Source organism: Phocoena sinus, chromosome 12, assembly GCF_008692025.1.
Source record: "Phocoena sinus isolate mPhoSin1 chromosome 12, mPhoSin1.pri, whole genome shotgun sequence".
In the NCBI taxonomy this organism is placed as follows: domain Eukaryota; kingdom Metazoa; phylum Chordata; class Mammalia; order Artiodactyla; family Phocoenidae; genus Phocoena; species Phocoena sinus.
The window spans coordinates 67,538,722-67,563,553 of record NC_045774.1 but is presented as its reverse complement, the minus strand read 5'-3'; the positions used below and the strand labels follow the sequence as shown (position 1 = coordinate 67,563,553).

The window sequence follows — 24,832 nt, the reverse complement described above, 5'->3', positions numbered from 1 at the left end:
GCTGCACTGCACCGTGCTTCTCAGACACACAGGCAAAGCTAACCTGATCCGCCAAAGCTGACTTCTACCACCATCTCTCCCCTGCCTCCAATTCCTGACTAACAGTTCAAATACCAGGATCCAGATACTAGGCAACCATCGGAGGCCTATTTTCACTAGTTTTTTCCCTTGAAAATCCCTGAAATTCTGGGACTTCCTTGGCAGTCCAGTGGCTAAGACTCCACGCTTCCACTGCAGCGGGTATGGGCTCCATCCCTGGTAGGGCAGCTGAGATCCCACATGCCATGCAGCATGGCCCCCCACCAAAAAAAGAGACCTGAAATTCCTGTGCTGTCATCAATAGTTAAGTTTAAAAATTTGATCAGTATGACAAGTGGTGAACTGATGAATACAATCAAAAGAAAATTTGGCAGCCATATCACGTGTGCAGCCATATATCATGGCTGTATGCTCAATTTCTATTATGCTTTCTGAACTATTAAAATATCAAAAATCGCTTGAGGAACCCCACTGCTAACTCTATAGACCCAGGGTGGAAAGCACAGTAGGAAGACAAAAGTCATTACTCCCTCAAGAGTGCTCCCGGGCTTCCCTGGTGGCACAGTGGTTAAGAATCCACCTGCCAATGCAGGGGACACAGGTTCGAGCCCTGGTCTGGGAAGATCCCACATACCGTGGAGCAACTAAGCCCATGCGCCATAACTGCTGAGCCTATGCTCTAGAGCCCGTGAGCCACAACAAGAGAAGCTACCATAATGAGAGGCCCGTGCACTGCAACAAAGAGTAGCCCCCGCTCACCACAACTAGAGAAAGCCCGTGCGCAGCAACAAAGACCCAACGCAGCCAAAAATAAATAAATAAAGTTACTGGGGGGGGGGGGGAGAGTGCTCCCTACACACAGTGATTATGAAGCAGGGACATCCTCCTGTAACAGGCCTGCTCACCCAAGGTCTCGATAACTGTTTAAATTTTCAGGAATTTTGCAAGCCAGCTCTTAACTCTTGGCGCTTGAAACTGGCCATGATGGGAGTACGTGTTTCTACACCACGGTCACCAGCAACCACTTCAAACCAGCAGATCACTGCACACAGCCACTCCCTGTGCAGCAGCTTCATCACGTGGGAGCCCAAAGGCAGCTTCAATATCCTATTCCTAAACTGATGCTTTAAATCTTCCCTCACAGGTAGATGAACTGTTCACAGGTAAGCACAACAGTCGTTTCCACAGGCTAACATGAAACTTCCAGCACCAGGATTAATGCTTTCTGCCTTACTCTGAAGCAGGTCATGCAATGCTATACCACTCGTCCAAAGAGGAAGATTTCAAAGGCATTCCTTCACCTAGTGCTAAGGACACTCCTGCCACAGAAAGCAAAGACCCCACGCAACTAGCTCAGGAATAAGCAAATACTATCCCACGAGCTAATACCTGTGCAGCTGCTGGCCGGGCTAACAGGGTCTCTCTCAGTGCCCGATTCAGACTCTGAATGGGCGACTCCTCACTTGCGGCTGCATCTGTTGGCCTTGGCAAAAAGTCTGGCTGTTCCTCCTTGTCACTCTCCACCAGGGATGACCGGCAGGGTTCACTCAGGACAGCTTCAAATTTCTTCATGAATTTAAAGAGGGTTCTGGCCCCAGGTAATGACAGAGATGGGCAGAAAAAAATAGGATGGAAAGTGAGGAAATATGTAAATGACATATAACACATACATAGATAACTTAATAACTTGTACTTCTGGTACGTAATGAGCTCCTTAGAAACTCATAATCTTTTTTTAAAGGAAAAAGTACGGCAGGTGTTCTCATCTCTCTTTTCTAGCAGGAAAAAAAAAGCCAGGAATGGTGGGATCACTTTGCTCAAGGTGAGCAGGTGGCAGAGGACTCGACCTTCCACGGCACACAGCCTGCTCTGCCTCCAGACACATCTGTTCCTCCTGCAGGGAGACTCTGCTTTGGGTGGAAGGGCGTGGTGTTGGGAAGCCAGCAAAACAGCCTAGTGTTTTTTAGTTAAGTTCAAGGCAGCACAAGTCAGGGCTCTTAACAATGTAGTCATGCTGTCTACCATTCAAAAATTCGGAGTTTTGGTCACCCCCAGCTTTGAAAGATCAATTACCTGTGTGTCTTTTCCACAGACTGTTTAATAGACCAGAAGCTGACATCATTCCACTTGGATATCTTAACAAATTCCTGTAAGATAAATGAAGCTCAAGGAATGGCTTTATAAAGCTGGTGTCATTCTGTTCTTTCTAGATCATCTGTTTGCCGAAGACCAGAGCCTACTCCATCTCAAACACAGGACTGTGTGTCAGTGAACAAGTAAAACAAGTCTAATAAAGGAACCATGTGTTTGTCTCAAAGCAATGGAAAAAAAAAGTGCTGCTACAATCAGTAGGTCACTATGTACTCTAGCTTAAACCAGGGTTGGTTCCACGACCACTGCAAGTGTCAAAAAGAGAGGATCCTCCTTACACCCCCAGCACCTCAACAGCCCATAGCCCAACACCAGATGGTGCGCATGTGAGGTGGAAGATCAGCCTGGGCAAGACCAGCAGAGCGGGCACTAACATCCCTCTTAGGAGCCTCTGAAAAGGGGCCACGCCCTGGAACCCTCACACACGCGGCCAGGTCAGCAATGGAGCCAATGCCACAAAATGAAAAACCCACCATCCTAGTTGGCAGTTGCAATGCTCTTCTCCATTCCCCAGATCCCCCTGCCTCACAGTCAAATGGATTAAAGAACAGAACTGCGGGAGAATTTGCTGAGTTTGTCCTCCTAAGAGTGATTATGACAGCCGTTCATCTTACTTTAAGCTCTTTTTCTAGGGGGGAACGAAGTTCCACAATTTTGGCCTGGACCCGGTCAAAGAACTGCTTGTAATAATGGTACAAATTCCATAGAACACTGCAAAGTGAATCTGGAAGAAATAAAAAGGAAACAAAAACACCACACTTGCTGCATGTGCTGCTGGCTCCCCCTCTGAGGCTCACATTTCAGTGATGATCCTTCCTCCTTACTCTTTAGGCCACGAGATTACAGTGCAATGCAGCACATGCAGACTATATAACAGCTCACCAGGGAGCTGGGGTTACCAGTTCCCAGAGATGCAGGCTCTAAATCCTACCCTATATTTTCATTTCATTTTGTACTGGATTTTTTTGGTTGCACTTTTGTTCTTAAAGATGGTGTACTCAGACATTCTGCCAAACTCACAATTTCCAACCTTTCTCGGAATCTTATTGTAAAGTCAGCAGAAACTAAGTCTGTTTTAAAAGATGGCATATTAAGAGGCTCACCTTGACGGCTCATTCACGTAAATCTATATTCATTTTACAGCGGCACTTTTGTCTAAACTGCTGTGGTCAGTGATAGGAATCGACAGTAGAAGTTTTATGTGCAGTTCCTTGACACATGGCAGCGCTCTCCTGAGATCAAAGAACCTACTAATAATGGCCTGGATCAAGCAGAAGCTTAGCAGGACATATGCACTGTCTAGACAGAAAGATGTGCTGCCTCAACACGCCAGCTCCCGAGCTCTGCATCTGGTGATTTACCTCTGCCACGGTTCGCTAGCCAGGGCTTCATTTATAACCAGGCTGTACTCAACTTTAATGTTTTTCTCTATATCTAACCTGAATCACATTATAGGAAAAGACAACTGAAACTGTCTTGTTTAAAACCTGGTATGCCACAAGACACTTGTCTCATGTGGAGAATTCAAAGGGTAAAATTAAAGAAAAAATATTATACATACATATGTATATCCTTACCTTTTCCTTCAACTTGTGGCATCAGCAAGACATGACAATGGAAAACCAGTAACATCTGAAGTCGTACGTGGAACTCTCCCAGTGAAGATCCTTCAATAAATGCTTGTAACGTGCTGACCAGCAACATCAGGGTCATCTGTCTGTCATCTTTATAGAGATTTAAGGTGAAGCTTTGAAGCAAGGACCACAGCTAAATTCCAAGCTGATTTAAAAACTACAGCCCCACTCAGGGTATGTGTGAAATGCACTCACAGCAAATTAGGAAACTGAATTATGAGGCACCTGTTCTAAGTATGAGATGAAACCCTTTTAACTCAAGCATTTTAACTACTACCTACCAAGATAGAAACTTTCTCTTTGACTTGTCTCATGGATATAGAGAAGGAAACTTTATCTTATGACTAGCTCTCTAGACTCTGGACAAGTCACTTAAACCTCTCCGACTTCCATTATTATTCTTAGTAAGAATAAAACTACACAGCTTTCTTGGCTGACCTCTCAGGAATACCTCGCAATCAGATGATACAACCTATGTGAAAATAGTGGGGCGAGGACACATGGGAGCAGGTAAAGCCCACGCTCTGCTGCACTTCAAGCTTAGCTTGGACCCTCGAAATAAGCAGGGGATTTAGAGACGGATGTTACCTTCCTGCTCTTCTGTTTGTTCTTGCATGTGCTTCTCCAGCATCTGATAGATGGAGAACCAATGCTTGGTGGATTTCTCAGTATGGCGTTTCATGGTATTATCCAAACTCATGGACCAGCAGCTGAAACATGGAAGTAGAGGCCAAGGAAGCATTTAAGGAAACCTATTCAAACATCTGAAACCACAGAAGCAGAAGTTAAATATTCACTATCCTCTCCTCCCAAATGGAGATGGAGAAGCTCCCAGTCTGCTGCCACTGAACGCATGCTGTTGTCTGGTCTCCAGCTGACATACTACATAAACTCTGAGGAAACAAACTATCCAAAGACTATATCCCTACAACCTAAGTTCAGGAGGGGAAGTGACAAATGTATCACTTACTTCAGTTCCAGTTTACGCCAACGGATGACCATCTGAGTGACCACATCAAGATGCTTCCGCAGAGACAGGGCCCGACTTGCATTCTCCTCCCAATCCTGAAGAAACACAGATAAAATTTACTATGGCCATTATTCAGTCCCCTGACCACCTCCTCACTGAGGAACACCCTGGACTTTTCTTGAGCAAAGACCCCTGGGACCTTCAACAACTTTTATACTGATTTACCAGTAACTAACCAGAATGAGTTTACATCCAGCTTATCCAGCTTTGAGTTCTTTCTGGTCACTTGACAGACCTCCAGCAGAGCAAATAGCACAGGGTTTGGAGACCTGAGTCTGAATCTCTGTTAGTCACATGACCCCTCCAAAGTCCAGAGCCCTAATCTGAAAATGAGGGGAGCACCAGCCTCTTCAGAGGCTGTGAGAGCACTGAGAGGCTGAAGAGTGGAGGCACCCTGCCGGTCTGAAAGCCAACCCAGAAGTCCTGGCAGACTGAGCCCTTAGGACTGGTGGATGCTGCGTCCCACCCTTGAGAACAGGTGAGGCAGGTCCCCTGTGTCCCATGGAGGCAGTGGCTTCACCTGCAATAATCTGACCTTATGTCAGAAAAACCAAGGAGTTTCATCCTTTTCCAACCCAAACTATCACATCCTGTCCCTCTAACAATAAGAGAATCTCTTCAGTTGACTATAACTAAAATGAGGACTGGAGAGAATCCTCTTACCTGTGCCTTTGCCAGAAGGATCTCTAAGCCATTCAGGAACTTCGAGATGGGGCTGGAAAGTGGGAAACTACGAATCCTGTCCATTACAACCAGCAGCTGCGGGGGAGGGGGGGAAGGGGAGGGAAGAAGATTTGGGCATCCTTGTGGGACTGTCAATCACCCAAAGTCACAGGGTACTGAAGAGGGGCCTGACTGGAAGTTTCATGCAAAGGCCTCGTGAGTACTTAGGAGAGCTGCGGGTGAAACTTCCAGGGCTGCAGATTCTGCCCAAGATAAACACTTTACCTGCTGCACTACTCTGGAAATAAGATTCAGTTTGATAAAGTAATTACTCTTATTACTCTCTGTTATAAGTTATTACAGAATTAGCTGAATGATCACAGAGCGAGGTCTGAGTTAAAACTTGAAAAAGCCAGGCCCTTGTTAGTATAAGGATGTGTCTGAATAAAGACAGCAACATAGCAGCACTTCAATATATGGACGGAAAACCCTGAGCAGCAGATAAAATAAGTGGAATCTCAAACACCATTTACATAACAGCATTACAACCTGGTATATTCATCCTCCAGGGAATAACACTGCACTGAACCGCAGTTCTGTAAACCTCTGTTTGCGTATCCAGTGTGCAAGTCACTGCCCCCAGGACAGTTGAGAGGCCGCCTCCCCACCGCTGCCCTACCTGCTCAAGCGCCGGATGTTCCGGCCAATCCTGCAGCAGCTGGCGGACGGCCTCTGAGAAGCCTTCAAGCACAGGCTGGCAGTGCCGAGCTTCCGGGACGTTGGGGTGATGGTAAAAGTCATAGGGACCGTCAGGCTTCACCATCAGGTCCAAGGTCCCCTCCCCAAAGAGAGTGTTACGGGACAGGGTGTAGGCCAAAAGTTGGCTGCCCAAGAGCTGGTCATTCAGCTCAACTCCTGTGAAGTTAACAAGATCACTGTAAAGTTGGTATCAAGTTACAATGAGGTCAGCAACATGCTCAGAAATAATGAATGACTGCGACTAAATGAAGGAGATATTACAATGCCATTCACCCACAAAGCAGCAAAGGTCTAAAAGACTGTGACCCCAACACTACAGTGGTCACCAAAATCTGACCCAAGTTTCGGTATATACAGAGGAACTCAGATACTGCCTACATGTAATCAAGAGGGTGCAGAGTTTGGTTTGAGGATTCCAATTCCCAGTTTTTGTAGCTCTTCTTGGTAGGCAGAAATGAAATTTAAAGCCTCCTTCCTACTTGCAAGGAATAACTCATGAGGTCACATAGGAAACTGCATCAAACCATATCCTGTGAGATTAATTTCTGAGTTGCCAGGTTGCTCCCAGGAATACATGATTTCATTAGAAAAGCACTGAAGCTGTGAAAGGGAAACTGGAAATAATGCGGAGAAACGAGACCATTTAAACTAATTCTATATCCTTACTCTTAATCCCTTTACCCCCACGTATTCAAAGGGTGAAAACCCATCTTTATTGCAGAATTTTAAATCACTTTTTTGGAATTAGCTTAAGTCCTTTAAGATAAGGAAACAATAAGGAATTTAGCAAAAACAGGGACGTAATAGTTTCAATTGTCCCAGAAGTAGCAATCACATCTATTCATTTTGATTTCCCAAGAGCTTAACAAAAGTAAACTACCATACCCATCAGGGGGTAGAAGTTTGTCACAAGCGATGCCCCAGTTTGGTAGCAGGACAGAAACAGGCTGAGGTAGTGCTCTGCCACGTGTGGCGGCGGCGTCTGCTGGTACCAGAGGGACCGAGCAAAGCCGAGGCACAGCTGCTGGTGTATCAGCATCACAGCCTGCATTGAGCTCTGTGACAGGAGGGCGGGCTCTGTGGCAGCCTCCTCTTCTTGTCCGTCTGAAGGTCCCTTCTTTGCCTCTAGTGTTGGTTCTACCAAAATATCTGCGAAGTCCTGTAAATAATATTAGAGCAATTGAACTTTTAAAGTCAAAATCCAGTTCTAATAAGACTAAAAGGAAGGGGGAAGGATGGAGTGTGAATGATCAAGAAAATGAAAAAGGGAATTACGTGCATTGAGAAATGTTTTAAAAATTACAAACCATTCAAAGGGATGTAACAGGAACTAACATAGTGCTTGCTGTAGGTGAGTTATAGAGTAAAGCCTAAGAGTTCTCATCACAAGGAAAAAAATTGTTTTCCTTTTATTTTATATCTATATGAGATGATGGATGTTCACTAAACTTACTGTGATAATCATTTCATGATGTATGTTAAGCCACATCACTATGCTGTACACCGTAAACTCATACAGTGCTGTATGTCAATTATATCTCAATAAAATTGGAATGAAAAACAAAGAATTCAAAGGGCAGGTGTGTGGTACCAAGGGGACTCGTTCCAACCTCTCCATGCCGTGGGAAGTGTGTCCTGAACTCCCACTCTTCCTCCTCCTCCTCGCTCAGGGCTGTCCTAGAGTTCCTGCCCCGGTATCTGTACAGGCTGCTTTCCTGCTCGGCCTTCTCTTGGGCTCTGCGTTCCTGTTCATCCCACTCATTGATGATTTCCTAAAAAAATCACACATTCCGAAGGAAGCTTGTTTGCCTTTGCTGAGACATTTACAATGAACAAAGGCAAGACTTGCTATCTCTTCCCCATGAAAACAAAATACCATGGTTCAAGAATAAATGCCAACAACCAAGACACTAAATTCCATGTAACAGAGAGCAAATGGGATTTGTTTTCAAACTGTGTATCTGCAGCAACCTGAGTTTCCTAAACACCCCCATGCTGTATTGTTACAATTTCGCAGGTGTGAAAACTTGCTGTAGTGGCACGACTGGGGACTTCCCATCAGGCGTGAATGGTGCTCTGCATTAAGGACAGGGTGAGGGTCAGCAACGTGGGTGTGTGATGCAGACTGTACTTGGCCAGCACCTCAGGGAGATATCCTGGGGGTCTGGAAAAGGGAAAATGGGCTGGGGACTGGGTGGTCGAGGGGAACTAATCAGGCAAAACCGGGCTATACGATACCAGACATTTCTTAAATTCCCTACTACCTCTAAAGCCCTACAATTGGCAAAAACTATAAAGAAACCACCCAGTATTGAGAAGAACTGAGGAGATAAGCAACCCCAGGATGACAATTTGTATTAAAAGCCCAAGCAAGCAGTTAACCTTTGTCTCAGCAATTCTGTTTTCTAGAAGTTTTACCCAAAGATCTAGCTTTAAGACTTTTAGGATGGCGCTGGTTTTGGTTTTTTTTTTTTTTCCTCCAAAACAGATAAAAAAACCTTTACATATAAATGTAAATATTCAGTGAAAGGAACTGTTAAATGACTTACCCATACAACAGAAAAGCCGCAGTCACTAAATATGATGCAGGTGGAGAATACCATAATCAAGATGGAAATAAGCACTAAATTTTAGCTGTTAGATTTTTAAAGGCAAGTTGTAAAACAGAATGGACTTTCTTAGTGGTTTGTAGGGCTCGAGCCATTTGAGGACATTATCTCGGGGACCACAGAGGGTATAGCATTGTCCTCAACCAGAGTAGCCCTTTTATCTGTTAAATACTGGATCACTCTGCTAATATATGTATTTTTTAAAAGGGTCTACTCCCCGCCACCCCAAAAAACTGTAAACCACTGGGAAAAAACAGCTGTAAAAAATTTAGTGTCACAGATATACACTTACAGATACATGCACAAATGAGCAAGCCTAGACTAGAACACACCAATGTGTTAACAGTTATATAGTTTTGAGTGGCAGAATCTAATAATTTCCCTTATACTTATTCTTTTAATTGTCTACAATGAAAACAAGTTGCTTTTGTTGATAAGGGAAAAAACAGAATTTATTATTTTATTTATTTTTTGCGGTACGCAGACCTCTCTCTGTTGTGGCCTCTCCCATTGCACAGGCTCCGGACACGCAGGCTCAGTGGCCATGGCTCACGGGCCTAGCTGCTCCGCGGCACGTGGGATCTTCCCAGACCGGGGCACGAACCCGTGTCCCCTGCATCGGCAGGCGGACTCTCAACCACTGCGCCACCAGGGAAGCCCCAGAATTTATTTTCTTTTCTTTTCTTGGCTGCGCTGCTTGGCTTGCAGGATCTTAGTTCCCCAACTAGGGATTGAACCTAGGTCCCTATTTTCTTAATATTAATAAAAGTTCATTCAATTACATGGCAAAACCCACCATAAAGTCAAAGAACCAACAAAAAAGGAGAGAATATTTGCAGTGTGTATCAGGCATAAAGGGCTAACAACACTTAATATTTTTTTTAATCTCTTAAAAATTGACAAAGGCCCCTAAACCTGACAGTTAAACGGGAAAAAGCCAAGTAGCAGACACTAGATCCCCAGTGCCTTCCCACACTGTCTCACCTACACCGGGCACCGCTAGCGTCCTGTAGGCGCCCTGCTCGTGCCCCCAGCTCCCGTCAGGAGGAGGGCTTACCTGACACACATGTCTGAAGAGCTGCAGGGCCCGCTGGTCCAGCTCTCCCTTGCACAGCACATGGGAGCGCAGGTACAGGAGGGCGTTCAGCAGCAGCTGTTCTTGGGTGGGGCAGGGCCTCTGGCTCTTGCCCTCCAGCTCCTTTCCTCCCAGGCGCTTAAGGAGCAGCTTCCCAAGGCCTCGCAGGACCTCCTCCGACTTCACCGAGCACAAAGCATCTGCGTGAGCATAGTAGGTGGGGAAGGTGGGGCCCACTGATGGGAAAGCCAACAGGGATGTGGCCAGGGCACCCAGCCTGTGCGTGCAGACCACACCACCATGGAGTGAGGCGTGGACCTCGCACGCCACCAGCCGCATGCCATGCTGCAGCTGCAGGACGGATGCCTGCAGCGGGGCCGCTGCGTCTGGGTAAAGGGCGAACTCCTCTGCCAGCCGCCTCCGGAACTGGTGGTGTGACTGCTGCCAAGAGGCCTCCTCCTTCAGAAGGTTCTGGGCCATCTGGGCAGCCCGAGGTCCGTCCGTGTGGAGGGCCTGCAGGAGCCGAGTGAGCAGGTCCTGAACGGCAGAGGCCTTGGCGATGCTGGTGACATAGTGGTGGACCTCCTGTACCAGGGACTCATACGCAGGCAGCGGGGGCCTGAAGGCCTGCTTCTTGGACAGGCTGCAGATTAAGTTCTCCAGCTGATCAATTCTCTGGCGAAGCAACCTGAAGGCAAATTAACACAGTATGCAAGTTCTGTCAGAAGCAAAGCAGTAAATCCAGACTGAGCCTCAGGAAAACTGCAGGAAGACATTTCAGCTACTGAGGCATAAAATGATATATGGACAATTATAATGAAAATGGATAATATATACACAGGCATTTACCACATGCAACACGTGTCGTTGAGCACTTTGGAGGCACGTCTCACTGAAGTGGGCACTATTACCTTCCTTTTACAAATACGGCACTGAGGTTTAAGGTATTGAGTGGTCTACCCAAGGTTTAAAGCCAAAGGTCAGCGACAGGACTGGAACTGAGAACCCACTACTAAACAGTATTTCCTAAGGTAACAGATCTCCACAGTGCACGTCATCACACCCCACTCCTTCCACATTGAGAACAAGCTCTGCTTTCAACCCTCCTGGCCCCATGCGAGTCCTCCCCCGCCTTTCACAGAGTATGTATTTTTCCTGATTATAACCATGGCTTTTGGCAGGTATGCTAATGTAGTTCAGAGATGTAGACCATAACCTCAGCTTAACACTGTAACTTAACACTGTAAAAAGAATATTCAAGCCAGTAACCCCCAACTGGAATAATCACTACGGTGTTACCTGACATGAGGATGAGAGTGACCGAGGACGACTTCAGCCTCCAGGTCTCTTCCGGTCTGCAGCTGGGATGAGAGGCTCCGGGTCTTCCACTCACACTGCAGCTGTTGTAACTAGCGGAAGGGGAGAGACTGGTCTGCTGTGCCTAGCTAGGGCCAGGCCCCAGAGACAAAGCCCTGGGGGAGGGTCGCTCCCTGGATGGAAGGAACCTGAATGACCCAAGGGCAGGGGTTTCTGCTCCACTAACCTGGACCACTCACCTCAGAGCTGTCAGGTGAAAAGACACTATCTCATTTATGCCAATGAACTTCTAAGTCTCTGCTACAGCAGTCTGGTCATCACCCCAACTAACATAATTTTCCTTCTTCAAAATACAGAACTAGTGTATCACTATCTTAATGTATTCAGTTCCTGAGTTTGGTTGGAAGTTCAAATAGCAAGAGATACACCACATTATCCAAATCTACCTACTTCCTGAGTTTTGGATAACAAACACCCAAAGTTCAAAACCTAAGGAATGCTATACCCTGTCTAAAGAAGTTACCCAAATCCCAATATCCACAACCTACTTTAGGCAGAGGGATCTGGATAGGGAAGGATACCACTAGAGTTCTCCTGCTGTGCCCTCTGCCCAGGGCAGCCTATCAGCAGAAACATCAGAACGGCCCCTCCCAGTGCCTGAACCTACTCAGAGGAACCCGCAAAGAGGAAAACACTGTCTTTAGAACACACTCCTGGGATGTCACAGGGCAGCTTATGTAAAATCATCCCTCTGTGCTCTGAGCATCCAAAGGGAGACAAAGGAGTAATATACTAAACAAAGCCAGGCAGTCAGGGATGCAGCCCGCGCTCCAAACCCTCCCTCCATACCTCTTCCTTGGCGTACTTGAGCTTGTACTCCCTCTTCACGGCGGGGTCAAAGCGTGCCTGGGGAAGCCAGGTCTGGATCTGGAGCAGGCCCAGGCTCACCCACAGGCTCCCACGGCGGGCTGGCTCAGGCAGGTCCCGCTTACCCTCCCCCTCCCCGAACAAGTGGCGCAGGGAGGTGAGCAAAAGGCACAGCAGCTCCTTGGGCAGCATCTCCTGCCCGGCCATGTCCCCAAGAGTCTGGCCCACGTGCTGGCATGCCTGGCTGTCCCCAGGCAGCAGCTGCTCACAGTTCTGCACGTACTCCTGCCGCCGGGTCTCGGGGAGCAGCTCTGCCAGGCCAGCCAAGTGCCGGCACAGCACCAGCCGCTGGAGCTGGGAATCCGTGCGTCTGTGGGGACAGGGAAGCACTTGAGGGTCTGCTCCACAGCGACCACCATTCCTTTCTCATGCTACTGTTCTTCCAGAAAATGACAAGACAGACTGCACTGCCTACACCTAGAGGTGAATTTCTGTTCTCACTTAATCTGATACGGTTTTCTAAGTACCACCTTCTTGATCACAATATACTTACAGCTGACAGAGTGGCTGGCCAGCTCACAGCAGTCTCTGTCATGGACTGAAAACCTGCTCATCCAGCCAGAAAACATCCACCCACTGGAACTAGCCACTATTGAAGAAAGCTCTGACCGAGGTCCCCACTACATGCTCTGGAGGAAAGACGGGAGCTGTACCGTCTACCCGGGGGAGGGAATACCTGAACTCTGCTACGGAAGGGACAGCCATGTTGGTCCAAAGCACCGAGCTGATGTCCTGGAGCTGCTGTGATCTCTCAACCCACTCTCCCAGGGTGACATGTGAGGAGGACAGGATGGGGAGGCCGCTCACATCCCAGGGACTTGCTCTGTAGCTGCTGGTCAAGACTTCAAAGCAGCACTTGGAGAACACGGCTCTACTGAGACTTCCGGGACCCTGATAAGGGGAGAGGAGTCATGTTAACTTTTAGAAATCAAAAAAAAGGGTTTCAACAAGCAGCACTGGGGCACCTTAGAGGAAAGAAAGAAATTTTAAAAGGAGATTCAGGTTGCTAGGAACCGGTAAACATCAGCCTGAGACAGGACCAGAAGGGCAGAACGGGGGCGGGTGCAGCGGGCCTTTGAAGGACTCCATTCTGTATGGAGGAGGAGCAGTGGGTGCTTTAGTCATGCAGAAGAAAACCCCTCAAACCTGGGCATCAGGAAGACCAGTCGTGCAGCAGAGCTGGGGGCAGGAAGGTGAGACTTGGAGGCAGGGGAAGGAGTTGGAAGACAAACAGAAGAGCCAGGGGACGAGCCTGTCTCCCTGGACTGTTAACCTGGGACACAGGAACAGCTGTCCATGAACAAAGGGTTAGCGGGTCAAATACACGAGAGCAAACCTGACTCTATGCAACTCTTGGGGACCCATGAGGTTTAACACTAAAAGCTTTGAGAGATGTTTTACACTAAAGAAATCAATCTTGATAGAGCAATGGAACAGAACTGAGTCCAAAAATAAATCCATGAACATTGTGGGAATAAGGTGTTATGACAGAGATGGCCATTTCAAAAGAGATGGAAAGGATGAACTAGTCAAAACTGGCGTTGCTAATACTGCTTTAGGATATGCTTGTTTGTATAAAATAAAAAATTTGCATCCCCACCTCACAAAACAAGATATCCAGATGAGACTGATGTAAACATAAAACAAAAACAAAAACAGAAAATATGAGGGCTTCCCTGGTGGCACACTGGTTAAGAATCCGCCTGCCAATGCAGGGGACATGGGTTCGGGCCCAGGTCCGGGAAGATCCCACATGCCGCGGAGCAACTAAGCCCGTGCGCCACAACTACTGAGCCTGCGCTCTAGAGCCCGTGAGCCACAACTACTGAAGCCTGTGCGCCTAGAGCCCATGCTCCACAACCAGAGAAGCCACCGCAATGAGAAGCCCATGCACCGCAATGAAGAGTAGCCCCCGCTCGCGCAACTAGAGAAAGCCCACGCGCAGCAATGAAGACCCAACGCAGCTGGGGAAAAAAAAATATATATGAGAAAATGGTTTTTTTAAACTCTGTGGGTAATGAAGGAAGACTTATTTAAAAAGCATGATACCAAAGCCAGAAAGTAGAAAGGGACCGGCATATTTGAAAAGAAAACACTATAAAACTTCTGTGATATAAGAAAACATCTTCAAACTTGAGAGACAACAGAACACTAGAAATGTAATTCCAAATATATGTTGGGTAAAGGTTTAATATCTATAATACATAAAGAGATCTTCAATAATAAAATGATGATTAATGACTTTTTTTTTCTTTTTTTTAACATAATGAGCAATAAACATGACTGGAAAATTCAGAGAAAGAAATAAAGCAATCAATATATGTATGTAAAGACATTCAACCTGAATAATAATCAAAGGAATACATATCAAAATGAGATTTTTTAATTGTATGACTGGCAATAATTTAAAGTGTTAATAACACCTAGTGGGGCAAAGATACGGAAACACAGGATATATGATAAGTGAAACGTGCTCTAGTCCCAAGTCCGCTGTGGTCATCCTGACTTCATGTTCTCCCTCTTCACTGTCTCTTTTGTAGGTTTATAAAGTGAAAAAACGAAAACCTACTTCCCTAGACGTTCTAATAATATTTACAAATCTCTTTAAATGTGAAGACACTTTGGCCAAGGGTTAAATTCCAATTCTCGTCACACATCCACAGAAATACTCAGACAAGTGGACAAAGGCTTATACAAGGGTAGTTGATGCAGGTATGTTTGCTACAGGAAGGGGGAGGAGAAGGCAAGAAACCTCAATGCTTATCAAGAAGAAAGTGATTAAATGCATTCCAGCACATTAGTACAGTAGAATACCTTAAAAAGAATAAGCTGGAACGACAGGTGCAAATTTCCACGACATATCATGTGAACCAAGAAGGTGGCCTTGTTTTTATTTACATATGCATTTAATATAAAGATGCATGTTAACAGAAGGATACAGAACAAAGAGTGGTTATTCCCAGTGAATTCTACATTATATACGTATATAAATACACATGTATACATATTGTGTATGTATATGTGCGTGCATATATATATACACACACACGTATGCACACATATCTACATGTTTCTGTACTGTTTAAAATCTAATAATTAGAAAAAATATTTCAATTAGAAGAGAAATTAAAGACTTTTTAAAGGAAATTGTGTTTACATTAATTCAGGATTTCCCAAATCATTTAAGATGGAATATCTTTTTTGAAGGTACACTTATTAATATCTTACAGAAAATAAAGTATTGCAATCATTTACTTTTAGTCACTGCTCTATCCTAGGAATAAATGTTCATTGCTAGATCCATTGACAAGTTTCTTCTACTATCATCAAACATTTTAATAATTTTATGGCAACAAACCTTTAACGTGGGGTCCAGAAGGGACTTGGGTGTCTCCCTCTGCTGCACACCAGGCAGAGGGCTCCATGTTAGCCAGTACTCTGGATTTGTGGTCACAGTACTGCTCCAGAAAGATGTAAACGTGGAATTAAATAACTCGGACCACAAAGAGATCCTTTCTTCAGTAGACATCTAGAGATAAAGGAATAATTAGTAAGAGAGTATTTGAGAAAGGTTCCATAAATCGTTATAAGTTCTCTCTGTCTTGTAAGACTCATGTAAAACTAACATGGGTTTAAAGATTATTAATCCTAATGTTCCTGGTTTTCTGCCACCCCAGTTGTCTTGGTCAAGTCACTTAACCTATTTATAATTTTATAAAACATAAGATCTGACTTTATAAAAGTGCATGAGAAAACTTAATTAAAATAATCACACAATTATGTGATCAAAATAAATCAATAAATAAAACATTATCAAAAAAATTTAATGTTGTACTAATGAAGTTACATTAACTACAGTTTACCACTATTCACATTTAACAGTTACTCTTGTGGAAGGGTAAAAATCACTCTGACAATACATTTTTGAGCAAATAAAATAAAAATAAGCAAATATTTTAGCCTCATTTAACTGGAAACCAAATGAAATGATCTGTGATAAGAGTAGAGAAATACCAAGGAAATTACTGCCAAAGAACATTCAAAGTTCTCCCCTTTGAAACTTAATTCAGATAAGACTAGAATTTTACAACATGCAGTTTTTGAGAATAAATAAATGTTCTGCAATCAGTCTGCCATAGAAAATCTAATCAGCTCATAGTGCAAAGGAGATTTTTTGATTTTGATTTTTACCTTTTGATGGTGCACTAAGGACCAAAGGTCTCGAAGCTCTTGAGGAGCAACTGGTGTGTGCTTAAGACAAAATGTGATGTGATGACTTATCTCCTCCTCTATATGGGGTTGCTGGTTTTTGCTGGACCTGCTCCAAAAATAAAGAGGGAGAGAGAGTGGGCTGTAGGCTTTCAATGAGCTGCTAGAAAACTGCTATGTAAGGGAAGATGGAACACACAGGACTTGGAGTACATTTATTTAAAAATGAGCAAATAATTCTACTAGAAAAACACCTAGTAACATTCATTCATTCATTTATATAAATTTATTTAATTAATTTATTTATTTTTGGCTGTGTTGGGTCTTCATTGCTGCGCACGGGCTTTCTCTAGTTGCGGCGAGTGGGGGCTACTCTTCGTTGCGGTGTGCGGACTTACTGCAGTGGCTTCTCTTGTTGCGGAGCACAGGCTCTAGAGGTGCGGTTTTCAGTAGTTGTGGTGTGTGGGTTCAGTGGTTGTGGCGCACGGCCTTAGTTGCTCCGTATGTGGGATCTTCCCGGACCAGCGCTCAAACCTGTGTCCCCTGCATTGGCAGGCGGATTCTTAACCACTGCGCCACCAGGGAAGTCCCACACCTAGTAACTTTTAGAAGTGCAGTCAAAACAGGCAAAGAATCTTCAAGAAGTTTTGGCTTTCCAAAGTGGCAAATGACCTCCCTCTGCTTCAGCAACTATGCCCCCTCAAGACAACGCTGTGCTTTGTTTTACATGAATACACGGAATACACGGAATAACCTTGCAAGAAAATAAGTGCCCCCAAAGGAAAAAAACTGAAGGATGGCTCACCTTCTCAGGCAAGCCTGCATCATAAAATCCGCTGTGACTCTGTACTGCCAAAGCATAGCCAGGTACTCCATTGCAGGCCAGAGCTGAACACTCCTGGTGAGCTGGATTAAGGAGGTAAAGCCTGGCTGTGACAGGGAGGAAGCTTCACTGTGCTTTTTCTCCAGAAAACCAAGTGAAATTCCTCTGGCTTTTAGCTCTGAACACTGAGCATTCACAAGACTCTTCAATTCATCTGGACAAAAAGACACACAGTGGTCAGCGGTCAGGCTCAGATTCCCAACAGCCAGTCACATGACCATTAGCTTAACCTGAGTTCAACTTCACCTGAGCTTGAGTGTCTCATGTGTTAATACAGGGGTCCCCAACCCCCGGTCTGGTCCACAGCCTGTTAGGACCTGGGCCGCACAGCAGGAGGTGAGCAGCGGGGCGAGTGAGCGAAGCTTCATCTGCTGCTCCCCACCGCCCCCCACCGCCATTGCTCCCCATCGCCCCCCATCGCCGCCTGAGCCATCCCCCATCCCAGCCATGGAAAAACTCTCTTCCACGAAACCGGTCCCTGGTGCCAAAAAGGTTGGGGACCGCTGTGTTAAATAATGCTATTAATACCTGCACAATTCCAATGATAGAATTAAATAATATATGTAAAGTTTAGGGAATTCCCTGGCAGTCCAGGGGTTAAGACTTGGGCTTTCACTGCCGTGGATCTAAGTTTGATCCCTGGTCGGGGAACTAGGATCCCACAAGCTGCGTGGTGTGGCCAAAAAAAATTAAAAAAAAAAAACAAAAAAAAGTTTAGCCCTATGCCTGATACTTATTTAGTGGTCGGTATAGTATACAGGGAATAAATAAATAAATAAAAGGAGAATATCTAAGGGAAAACTTTAAAAAACTTATTGGCTACAAATAAATAGATAAATAAAATGTACTGGCTGCAGAGCAGAGGATATGCTTAGAACATCTGTCAGCTAGCCAAACTCCAGAGCACATTACCTGGGTTGACATCTTCCAGAGTATTAGCTCTGAGGACCAACCCCCAGGCCTGTAGGAGACTTTTCTTTAATGTCCATTCAGAAGCAACCATTTGGAGCCGACTAATGTCTTCCCACCATCCACTCTCCCCAAGGGCAGGCATCCGCTCTCTGATGGCAAGGGCTTTGTTAAAGACCTTCAATTGTGAAAAACACTCCACCACCAGCTTGTCCTGAAACAATAAAGCCCAGGAGAGCCTATTACAGAGGAGAAGAGTAGTTCTTTTTAGCAGCCTATTCATGGCTGAAAAAAATGTTTTAAATATTTCCTTAATGATTCTATAAAACATAAAGTTGGTTTACTCCTGTAGATCTCAGGATATTCACAGTAATAAAGTTTAAAGTCTACTCAGCCTTAAAAGTCTCAAGAATAAGTAAAATGATAACATTTAACAAGTCAGTTAATAGTACTCATTGAACATTTAAGAATTAAGCTGTGCAAGCAAGGCTGAGTATAGTTGAATGGCAGTCCCCACGTTCCAGGAGAGCTGCCAAAGAGGTCAAATCTTTGTGTTTACTACATGCTTCCAAGTCGTACCTTAAAAGGAAACGGTCGTCCCAGAAACTTCTGTAACTTCTTTATACCCATGAATCCACCAGTTGGGCTCCCCAAGCAATTCTGAATATGTTCTGAGATGGTCTGAACCTCTTTGTAATATCTTTAACAAAGGAGATAAAGGGCAGAAGGGAAGTAAGGAAAGGGGGAAATGCTGGATGGTAAGAACATCACTCATATTTTGTATTTGATTTACATTCACCAACAGGCCAAGGGGACAAACCAAAGTAAAGCCAAGAAGAAGCACATTTCAATTCCTAACCCTCCTCCCTTTAACGTCAATACTGTAGATACTGACATTGTTACTCTAAATATGACTCTTACTTGTCTTCGTGGTTCATCAGGAGTTGCGGGATCTGACGAACCAAATGTTTTAAAACCCAGTGCCAGTGAAGGGCAAGCAAGGCCAGGCCTGGTGCATCCACTTTTACCGTATCGGCCACGGTCCAGAACCGGTCCCGCCACCGCACAGAACCCAAGATCTAAAAACAAAGTAAACCAAAACTGCTCACAAACATCTCCCAGTAAAGGACACGAAACACTGACTTCAATCATTAATCAATACTCAACACACACACGTTAAAGATCTAGCATCGACTGGAGTATTTTTAGGGATAGTAAGGCAGTCAGAGAAGGCAAAGCTCTTTCCTCCTATTATTTGAAGTTCAGTTATCAGAGAAAATGGAATTACTGGGTCATGTGGTAAGTGTACACACAATGTTATAAGAAACCACCAACCTGCTTGACAAAGCAGCTGCACTATTTTGTATCCCATCCAGCAGCGTAGGTGGGTTTCAGTTTGTTCCACTTCCTCGCCAATACTTGCTGCTGTTGACCATTTTAATTTTAGCCATTCTGGTGGGTGGCACCGCACTGTGATTTTAACTTACATTTCCTTGATAACGAACGATGTTGCAATTTTTCCAAGTTCTCATTGGGCATTCATTTATCTTCTGAGAAGCATCTATTCAAATTCTCTTGTTCATTTTAAAAAATTGGGCTGTCTTATTATTTGTCTATAAAATTTACATGTGATTTATCAACAGTGTCTCCCAGTGTTTTCCTTTTCTTAAAGCTATCTATTAAGTTCTTTATTTTGACAAAATTGAATTCATCAATTTTTTTCTTTTATGAAGAATGCCCTGAAATCTTTGCCTATCCTCAAGCTGTGAAGATTTTCTCCTATGTTTTCTTTTAGAGGTTCATAATTTTAGCTTTTATACATAGGTCTATGATCCATTTTGAGGTAACTTTTCTATATGATGTAAGGTAGCAGGTAAAGGCTCATTTCTAATTTATTATATTGATATCTAGTTTTTCCATCACCATTTGCTGAATGAACTGCTTTCCCCATTAAATTACCTTTGCATGTTTGCCCCCCACACCCCAAAACTTCACTGACCATATAAGAGGGTCTATTTCCAAAGTCTCTTCTTTGTTTCACTGGTCTATATGTCTATCCTTATGACAATAACTACTGTTTTCATTAATGCAGCTTCTTAATGCAAATCAGGTATGTGAGTCTCCAACTTAGCTGTCCTTCTAATTATGTACTTTTACAGTAGTCTCAAGATTAGTGATTCCTTTTAGGTTTTATGATGTCAGAGCTGTTTTCATAATAATGCCACGTTATTTGCCTTTTTCACTATGTTGACATTTGCACTGATGGTACCAAAAACAGGGCGGGGGGTGGAGGGGACAAACTGTGATTGGGTGTCTGGCAAACACTGTGTGGAAAATGAATGAAGTCAACCTGTCAGTTCAAGAAAAACAGGAGAGTATTTGTTGCTGATGATAGAATTCGAACCTTCAAGTAAAACCTAGAACTCTGAAAAACTAAGAGCTTGACAACTTCCCAATACTTATAGATTTTTTCATGAGGTAACTTTTTGTGGTAATTTTTCATGAGTGTGACTTTTTAAATTTATCTATATTGAAAAATGTAATGTGTCAACACTTGGAAGATCTGGTAACTCACTGAACAATACTTTCCAAATTACCAGTGCATGAGAACATACATGCAAGGCTAAAAGTCCATCCAAAATGCAAGCCAGGCCAATGGATTTTAACGCATGACAAGATCAATGATAGTTTTTCAGATTCCACATTACAGGTAACCTTTACAAAACTAACACTTGTCCACCTGTGGTATAGAATCAAAGAAGAATATCACAGTTATGTGAAATGTTTGTTAAATACTCCTCCCTTTCCAATCTCTTAGCCATATGAAATAGAGGCCAGTTTTTCTTCACAAACTTCAATCCATACAACATACTGTAAGAGACCGAATGCAGAAGCAGGTGTGAGAATCCAGGTTTCTTCTGTTAAGCCAGACATTAAAGAGACTCGCAGAAATGTAAAACAGTTCCAGTCCTCTTAATTTTTCTTTTGGAAAATAGTTGTTTTTCATTAAAAATGTTATTCATATTACCACGAAATGAATTTGTTACTGTGTTTCTTAAACATATTAATAAATATTTTTTACATTTCTCAGATTTATTTCCTAAAACTAAATACTGATACACGTAAACACATAAACAAAAGTTCTTTGAGGCTTTTGGTAACTTTTATGACCATGGGGGGGCGGGCCTTGAGACTAAAAAGTTTAAGATCTACAATTCTAGTTTAACCAGAATGACTCGAATAATCTGGATTCAAGCCCAATTTAGTCCATATGTGACAATCATGTCTAAGAAGGATTAAGTGAATTAAAATATAACTGTTAAGATTCTGATGTTTATCAACAGGTAAGTGGATGAATAAGATGTAGTACATACATGCAGTGGACTATTACTCGGCAATAAGAAGGAATGAATTCTTGAGACACAAAACAATATGGATGCATCTCAAAATAATGATTTTTAAAAATTTTTTTTTCATTTTTATTTTATTTTTATTCTTTTGGCTGCACCACATGGCATATGGGATCTTAGTTCCCTGCCCAGGGATCGAACCGAACCTGTGCCCCCTACATTGGAAGTGTGGAGTCTTAACCACTGGACCACCAGGGAAGTCCTCAAAATGATTTTAAGTGAAAGTAGCCAGATAAAAAAGAACAATATAAAATACTAGGAAACACAACTGAGCACCAATAACAGAAAGCAGATCAGTGGATACCTGGGTGGAGGTGGGGGGGCAGGAAAAAAGAAGAGAAAACAAAGAACAAGAGGAAAAGGTCTGAGGGTGATGGATAGGTTCACTGCCAGGACTGTGGTAATGGTAGAATGGGTGGACACATGTCAAACATACAAAACTGTACACTATATATGCGACTTACTATATGTCAGTTATAACACCATAAAGCTTTAAAATATGTGTATCTATTTAAATTCTTAAGAACTTCTCAAATAATATTGTACATGTAACAACACTGAAGTTGGTCTTGCCCCTAAGAATCTTTGTGCCAAGAAATATGTTGCTTAAGATAAAAACAGGTACATCTCCTTACCTCATTAACACTGGCATCAGACACCATCGCCTGGGAGGACTGTACCCAGAGCAGGATTAGCGCATCACAAAGTTCAAAAAAAGCAGCAAGATTGACCACGATTTCATGGGGCAGGCTGTGATAACTCTCTGGATCTTATAGAGTTGGTATAAACAAAATAAGAACATTTGATCAGATTTAAATCTCTGGACATTTTCAAAATCAACAGTAATTTCTACAACTTAAAAGTTACTCTCAGTACAAGGGTCAATTTGAAACATCAAAATTGAAAGCAAATCTTTGTCTATTAAGTTAGCAAGTTAGTCGTGCATACCTAGAGATGTTCATAACGTCTTAATTTAAAAAAAAGCATTTGTTTAAATACAAATTCTAAGTGTGTATATGACTGGATGAATAGATAATACAGACAGATCTGAGAAGATATAAACAAATATACTATTAACAGTAGCTGCTGCGAGAGGAGACTTTTTCCATTTTTATGCTTCTGTATAGTTTGAATATTTTCCAAGAAATACCGTTATCTTTTCAATTAAAAAAAAAAAAAGGAGGGAGGAAGAAAGAACCTATAAGCAAATGCTTATGAGCTCATACTTTTGAGCCAACAGAACAAGTTTCAAGTTCTGGCTCTGCTACTTGCTAGAGATGTGACCTTGAGCATCTCTGTGCCTCCCTTTCCTCTCTCATGAGGCTTATCTCATGGTTGCTATAAAAAGTAAATGAGATCAAGGACACGTAAAAAAGCACTTAGTGAAAACTACTGAATAAGGGAAGATGTTCAAACTCGAGCTAGCAAATCAAAAGGAACCAGTACCATGGCATCAGCTGCTAAATCCCTCTCACCTTCAGCAACATTATGCAGTCAGAGGCATAAATGAAGAAAGTAAAGGTAATGTCCTTACCTTTATGGAATTCAAAGGACATTCTCAAAACACTATTTCTTAACTTTCTGCCACCAACAGAAACCAAATTTGCTTCCGTAAAAATCCGTTTTTCCCGATCAAGATATATGATTGTCCTGAAATGAGATTCCATAACATAACAAATAGTTATTGGTTAATAATACTTATTACAGCCTCTACCGGCTGAATCCTGAGAACCCTTGGAACATCAATCTCCTTCAACCTGCCATTCCCCTCGTGCCTCTGCAAATTCTGGACTAGAGAGACGGCAGCAAGAGGGATGACAACTGAGCTGGGGGGGAGGAAGACAGAGGGCTAGGTAGACCACCCAGCCCCACTGTGTTGCTCTGCTATGACATGACAAACTATGCTGTGAACTCTTAAAACTGGCCATCTCACAATTAACCTGCAGTGCTATAAGTTACCTGGAGAGGAGGAAGGGGGAGTTGCTGGGAGGGGGGACAAGGGGGCCTCAGAGGTGCTACTACTACATTATCACATGAGTGAGTTCACTTTGTGAAAAGTCATCCAAACGATATGTAATCATCATTACTGTACTTTTCTGTAATGCACGTTATACCTCAATTACAAAATTATTTTTTAAATCTATTACACTAATGGCCAATTAAAAAATATTACCGGTCATTACATTAAAGGTGAGGAAAGACCAACTTATATAACAGTTATGTAAATTTATACTATAGGTCACTATGTACGTACATCTCCATCATTGGATGGGGCAGATAGATGGCTGAGGAAAGGACATGTGAAAATGCAAGGAGCTGCTGGGAATCACACAGAAAACAGTGGAAACACAACTATCCTATGATAAAAGATTAACCATAAAACAAATTCCACCACTAATGCTTCACTCGTGTATTTATTAAAGTACCCTATTAAATTATTAAGAACCCGTCACGTTCCCAGGCACCTGGACATCAGGGTCAGAATGATTCTGCTACACATGGAGCATGAAGGAGAGGTGGTGACAAAGCAATCATGTCTGACACCCACCACTTCTCAGGTTCAGAAAATTAAACACACATAAGACTGTCAAGTATAGCTTAGGAAAGGTATAATCTGTGAAGCCATAGTGTACAACGAGGCAAACAGCACCCAGAACAGTAGACTTCACCTACTTGTTTGCAACAGACTCTAAAAGGACAAAGAGCTGCTCAGGCTGGTCCATTTGTGGGTCAAAGTCCATCGAATTTTTAATGATGTCCAAAGCCTGCATATTCCATCGGGGATCCAGAGGGATCACATATTCATCTGGTTTAAAAAACAAAAGGTAGAATTTTGGAGTTAAACTCCTTGCCTGGCAAATTTCAGTTGAGGATTTTCATTGTTTTACTTTGATCCCACTGAGTCCTGCCGGGGAAGAGAGGGACCAAGGAAATGGTTTCAGTCCATGGTGGTAGAAAAGTAGGGTTCAACAGCTTTTACGCTATTTCCTTTCTAAAGGCAAAATTTCTTCTAGCCCTGAAAATTCATTCCACCATAGGATAGAAAGGTAACCTCTGCTAGAGCATAAACATTCTAACAAATGTATTCATTTGCTCAGCTTCCACTTCTGGTTGGAAAAGAATCCATGGGCTTAATTACCCAATGTTTCGCCATTAACCATAAAAAAACGAACTTACATGGCAGAAAATGAATGAACACATCTCATTATTTGCTTTC

At 43.4% G+C, this 24,832-nt stretch overlaps 1 protein-coding gene across 3 annotated transcripts in view; it reads right to left on the bottom strand.

Annotated features, from left to right (window-relative positions):
• Nucleotides 1-24,832, bottom strand: part of MDN1 (midasin AAA ATPase 1) — a 153,021-nt gene that overhangs the window by 36,688 nt on the left and 91,501 nt on the right. For 2 of the 3 annotated variants that reach the window (XM_032650959.1, XM_032650961.1), the window contains exons 51-73: nt 24,289-24,421; nt 23,150-23,265; nt 22,251-22,384; nt 19,127-19,284; nt 18,785-18,905; nt 18,209-18,419; nt 17,219-17,450; nt 16,396-16,525; nt 15,563-15,733; nt 12,881-13,095; nt 12,127-12,514; nt 11,260-11,369; nt 9,943-10,648; nt 7,887-8,048; nt 7,162-7,435; nt 6,197-6,432; nt 5,518-5,613; nt 4,795-4,889; nt 4,413-4,534; nt 3,768-3,914; nt 2,805-2,914; nt 2,113-2,186; nt 1,429-1,627 (exon numbers count right to left, since the gene is read on the bottom strand). In XM_032650959.1, the coding sequence (XP_032506850.1) occupies nt 1,429-1,627; nt 2,113-2,186; nt 2,805-2,914; nt 3,768-3,914; nt 4,413-4,534; nt 4,795-4,889; nt 5,518-5,613; nt 6,197-6,432; nt 7,162-7,435; nt 7,887-8,048; nt 9,943-10,648; nt 11,260-11,369; nt 12,127-12,514; nt 12,881-13,095; nt 15,563-15,733; nt 16,396-16,525; nt 17,219-17,450; nt 18,209-18,419; nt 18,785-18,905; nt 19,127-19,284; nt 22,251-22,384; nt 23,150-23,265; nt 24,289-24,421 (4,340 nt within the window). The remainder of the gene's footprint in view (nt 1-1,428; nt 1,628-2,112; nt 2,187-2,804; nt 2,915-3,767; nt 3,915-4,412; nt 4,535-4,794; nt 4,890-5,517; nt 5,614-6,196; nt 6,433-7,161; nt 7,436-7,886; nt 8,049-9,942; nt 10,649-11,259; nt 11,370-12,126; nt 12,515-12,880; nt 13,096-15,562; nt 15,734-16,395; nt 16,526-17,218; nt 17,451-18,208; nt 18,420-18,784; nt 18,906-19,126; nt 19,285-22,250; nt 22,385-23,149; nt 23,266-24,288; nt 24,422-24,832) is intronic. The other variant, XM_032650960.1, reaches the window with a different exon arrangement.